The 5528-nt window shown below is 34.3% G+C and overlaps 1 protein-coding gene across 1 annotated transcript in view; it reads right to left on the bottom strand.

The window, feature by feature from the left end:
- LRRC39 (leucine rich repeat containing 39) overlaps positions 1 to 5528 on the bottom strand; it is a 21170-nt gene that overhangs the window by 13269 nt on the left and 2373 nt on the right. Inside the window, exon 2 of the mRNA XM_007122325.4 lies at positions 2732 to 2922. Coding sequence (XP_007122387.1) covers positions 2732 to 2844 — 113 coding nt within the window. The 5' untranslated portion in view covers positions 2845 to 2922. The remainder of the gene's footprint in view (positions 1 to 2731; positions 2923 to 5528) is intronic.

Here is a 5528-nt window from a genome sequence, read left to right as displayed (position 1 = left end):
CGGGAGAGGCCACACCAGTGAGAGGCCCGCGTACCACAAAAAAAAAAAAAAAAAAAAAAAAAAAAAAGAAATCATCAAGCACCCACTATATGCCAAATACTATGCTGGACATTGTGGATACAAAAAGCTCTGTCCTTAATGAGTGAGGCTAACTATTATTAAACAAGTTTATTTCCATCTCTTAAATGATTCGTTAATTCTTTCTGGCTCTGTATTACTATGATCTAAGTCCAGAATGTATCACTTAATTTGGTGACCATGGGCAAGACATCTCACCTCTAAGGACCTTGCCGATAAAACACGGGGTTTGGGTTAAATAATATCTAAGGTCTCTTCTAGCTCTAGTATTCTATAATTCCTACACTGTTTATTTTAAGCTTGATGTTCTTTCAAAGTTTTGAACAGAAATTTTCTACCTCCTCTAAAACCCTTTTATTATAGTCTAAAGACTTTCTCCACTGTTGTTATACCAACTCTTACCCAAGTGCTTGCTTTCTTCAAGGCAGCTTGGCATCCAAAGACAGAACAATTTCTTTTTAAACTTAAGGCTTTTTGAGCTAAATCTTTAGCCTCTTTTAGCTGAGAGAAGAAGCATTAGATTACATTTTTACCCCTTGCCTGTTTTGTACAGAGAAAACTTGAAGCTGCTGAAATTAAATGATTCTTAACTAGACACATATAACAGGTGAAATTCAAGAGTTTAGAACCAACTCGTGATTTCTGACCACAGTTTTTTAAAAAGTGGATAGGATTTATGAGTACTCGAGTCAATAGAGAACAGAGAACAGACTTGTGGTTGCCAAGGGTGGGGTGGGGTTTGGGATTAGCAGATGCAAACTAGTATATACAGGATGGATAAACAACAAGGTCCTATTGTATAGCACAGGGAACTATATTTAATAGCCTGTAATAAACCATAACAGAAAATAAATATATATATTAAAAATATAAAAAATATATATATACATATAACTGAGTCACTTTGCTGTACAGTAGAAATTAACACAACATTGTAAATCAACTATACTTCAATAAAATTTTTTTTAAAAAGAGTACTTGAGTCAAGTTTGTCATAATTGTATAATATAAACATAATATGTGTCATAAGAGTAGTTTTACATATTTCAGTCTAGGGCAATTTAAGACCTAAGGTGAATATAAGCTTACTGAGTCATATTGCTTAGGTATGAATACCAGTTCCACATTTATTAGCCGTGTGATCTTTGACAAGTTACCTAGTCCTATCCTTCAGGTTTTCCACCTATGTGTGGCAGAGACTCCTTATCATTCCCCAGTATCCGTTACTCCTCTTCTTCCTCAGTAGCAGATCCTCTAAATTTAACTGGGCACAAGACTTCATTTAGCCATCCTCCTTTGCAGCTAGGTATGGGTCATAGAAGCTTTGGCTAGTGAGATGTTAGCAGAAATAGTAATGTGTGCAACTTCCTGCTGGCTGGAATCAAGTACATTGGGCACAGTTGGTGTATCTATGTATTTGGGGCCATGAGGTGACTAAAGTGCATTCCTAAACGAATGGAGACTACGCACAGTTGAGCAACAAGATAAAAGCCTGAATGTGTGACTCAGTGCAGTACTGTGCCAGCCCTCTTCTTTGCTGGGAGAATGCCAGTTATTTCTAAGTGTTCACACTTCCTCCAAGTTACCCAAGTATAAATCTTAATTTGTCTAAACCAATCATACAATCTCATTTCCCTGGAAGGTAACTGGATTAGGGGTGTACTAATGACCCAATTCTGGCCAATGAAGGAGAAGTTTGATGGAGACCTCAGAAAGGTTTTCTCATTCTTAAAGAAGATACAGAAATAAATAATTCCTTCTCTTCTGATAACATAATGATGCCTGGCTGTGATGCCTGGAAGTATACCAGTCATCCTGTGACACTGAGAGAAGCTAACCTGAGGACCAAACTGACACACTGATAAAAAGATGCTGAGTCTTTAAAACTGTTGAAGCTTTGGAATTGCCTTACCTCAGGACTTCCTTATTGTTTAACCCATTTTTAGTTGAGTTTTCTGTTATTTGCTGACACAAGACCATTTTTTAAAATGAGATATAACTGACATATAACATTATATTAGTTCTAGATGTACAACATAATGGTTTGATATTTGTACATATTGCAAGACCATTTAATGTTTAGAAAGAGACCTAACAAATGATAACTGTAGGGGGCTACGTGGAATCTATGAGGAAAGGGGCTATCCTTGCAAGAGTAGTAGGATAATTTGGAGATATCCAATGAGGAAGGTAGGTTGGTATCAATGAGGCAGAGGAAGTGAGAGCCGAACTATTTAAGTATAGCCCAAATAGAGGAATCAGGTGATCCACAGGGGCCCTGGCTGGAACTCACAGCTAAATAGGTGAGAATCTACCGTACCTTCTACTGCCAGTTGTTTTAGATCCTAGGGAATATAATGTTGAACAAACAACCTCTGAAAAGTAGACTAAATGATACTAATCAAACTTTGATGAAAGTTGAACAGACCTCTAGGACAACTACTATTTTCACTTACAGACACTTGTATTTTTTGTGGCCCCCATCACATGGCCACACTTAATTGTCAGGTGCTTCCTTTAGTTATATTTTGGGTTTTCAGTAAACAGAAACCTCTATCAAATTCAATAATAGGCATTTAATAAATACTATTTTTAATAATGAGGATGTTATGAATTTTTGCTAATTCAAGATAATAAACATGTTATAGCATACTTTTGTTGAAATTCCTTCTCTCGCTTCAGGTCTTCATTGTATTTCTTTATTCTTTTCTCCCAAACTTCCTTTACAGCATTGACAGCCCCAGTACAAACCACATATTCTGACATGACTTCTCCACATTGTCAGAGTCACCAACTTCATTAAATTTTGAATAGCTGAATCACAGATGCCATCTCAGAAAGGGCCTGATTGTACCAGAGGAAAAAAAAAAACAGTAGTGTTTCAGAATGTTTACTGAGTACCACAATGATATAATAGCTTTTTACTGAACACATTCCATGTTCCCAAAACTATTTTATGCACTTTACATGCCATATTTCACTAAATAATTCTCATAAAAATATCATGACATGGGTACTTTTATTGTCTCTAATACACAGATGAGAAAACCGATTTCTAAAAAAGGTGGGCAATTGGTTAAGGTCTCATCTCTAATAAGTGGCAGAGGGGGGAACTGATGCCAAGTCTACTTTCTTTGTTACTATTAATTCACAATAATGAAAAACTGCAACTAGTTTACGTGTCCAATTATAAGGAAATGTTTAATAATGGATATACAAGATAAGCAGGTATCTTGGTATATCTGCTTAATCTAAATGCTATATGTACAAGCTGGAATTCAGTTAAGTGGGATATATTGGTATTGTTTTCTCTTGTGTAAAATAAATTGCAAACGGAGTCATCTAACACTGAGGATTGTGATGTGAATCTCAGAAATGAGAGGAAAAATAATAATAGGGGAATGGTTATGTAAATTATGGTGGATCTATTTGATGGAATGCTCTTTGTCTTACAAATAACAGTATTGATTTTTCACCAGATTATATTAGTAATAATGAAAAAATTTGATTCACAATTAATTTAACTATTTTGTTCAAAATCCAAGAAGTCAAAGATGTCCACAATTACCACTTCTATTCAACATTATACTGGAATGCAATAATGCAAGAAAATTAAATAGAAAGGTATAAAGTTTGTAAAGGAAAAAGTGAAATTTGCAACAGCATAGGAAAAAAGGTACTCTCATGCACTAAAGGTGACAGTATATATTGTTATATTGTCTATGGAGAGAATTTTAGTAATATCTATCAAACTTACAGAGCCACATTCACACTCATAAGAATATATACTGTAAATATTTTCAGTTGTAAAATGACATATTACAAAGTTATTCACTACGGTGTTTTTCATGACAGCAAAAGATTGGAAACAACATAACTTTCCACCAATAAATTATAGTACATGCATATCATGGGAAATTATATAGCTCCATAAAGAAGGAAAAGCATTTTATATACTGATATACTATGATCTCCAAAATGTATGACTATGACAGTTTATTGTCCATTCTAATTAATATGGATTCTTGGGTCCCAGATTTTTGCTATTATGAGTAATACTGTTTCTAAAATTCCTGTTCTTATCTTCTTGTTGCTCAAGTGGTATTATTCCTACTGCATATATACCCAGCACTAGAATTGCTAGATCACTGTGTATGTGACTGTTCAAATTTATAAGATAGAGCCCAATTGTTTTCCAAAATGATTATGCCCATTTATACTCTTACTACAACTGTGTAAGTGTCCCCACTGATGTATATCCTCACCAATACACAACTGCATAAAATGATATCTCATCGTGGTTATCATTTACGCTTTCCTGATTAATAAATGCTCCAGGCTAATAAACAAAGATTGTCCAGTTGAATAAAAGACAAAATCCTGTGTATTGTTTACAAAAGGCACACCTAAAACATAAAGATAGAAAAAAATGGAAAGTACAAAAAAGAAAAAGATCACTCCTAGGTTTATACTCAAGAGAAATGAAAATATATGTTCACACAAAAACTTGTACATGAATGTTGATAGTAGCATTATTCTTAAGAGCCCTAAAGTGGAAAACAAATGGCTATTAACTAATGAATGGACAAACAAAATGTGGTGTATCCATACAATGGAATGTTATTCTGGCATAAAAAAGAACTGATACATGCATAAAAAGCACTGATACATGCTACATCATGGAGAAATTTTGAGTAAAATTACGCTGATAGAAGCCAGACACAAAATACCAAAAATTGTATAATCCCATTTATATGAAATGTCCAGAATAGGCAAATCCATGAAGAAAGAAAATAGATTAGTGATAACCAGGGGCTTTGCAGAGGGGGAAATAGGAGTGATTGCTAAGGGTACGAAGTTTCTTTTTTGAATGATGAAAATCAACTTTTTGAAATAAATCAACCGATGAAAAAGCAAAGACTTATTTATGGCTAAAAACCAGAATGTAATAAATGTGGTACATCTTGAAAATATAAAAATAAAAGTACTTTTAATAGAATGTGGAAGAAGGAAATGGGGAAGTAGAGGGTAGGGGAGTCAAGAGATACTGTCTATACTTTATGGAACAAGAAATAGAGATTTAAGTATTTAAGTTATAAGGCAATCAAAAGAGAAATTAAAATAGGGATATAACTCTATGGGGGTGCAAGTGAACTTAAGCGTCATCTTTCATAATGAAACTCCATAGATAATGTCTAAAGCTGAGAAGACACAGCATAACTGCCTTTGGGGGGAAAAAATGTATTATGGAGATAACCACTGAAAACTAATCCTGAAATAGCTAAAATGGTTACTTCATGACAAAGGAGGCAAGAACATACAATGGAGAAAAGACAGCCTCTTCAATAAGTGGTGCTGGGAAAACTGGACAGCTACATGTAAAAGAATGAAATTAGAACACTCCTTAACACCATACACAAAAATAAACTCAAAATGGATTAAAGACCTAA

The sequence above is a fragment of the Physeter macrocephalus genome, chromosome 4 (assembly GCF_002837175.3).
Source record: "Physeter macrocephalus isolate SW-GA chromosome 4, ASM283717v5, whole genome shotgun sequence".
NCBI classification, from domain to species: domain Eukaryota; kingdom Metazoa; phylum Chordata; class Mammalia; order Artiodactyla; family Physeteridae; genus Physeter; species Physeter macrocephalus.
The sequence above is the reverse complement of the archived record's forward strand: the minus strand, read 5'-3'. Positions and strand labels throughout refer to the sequence as shown.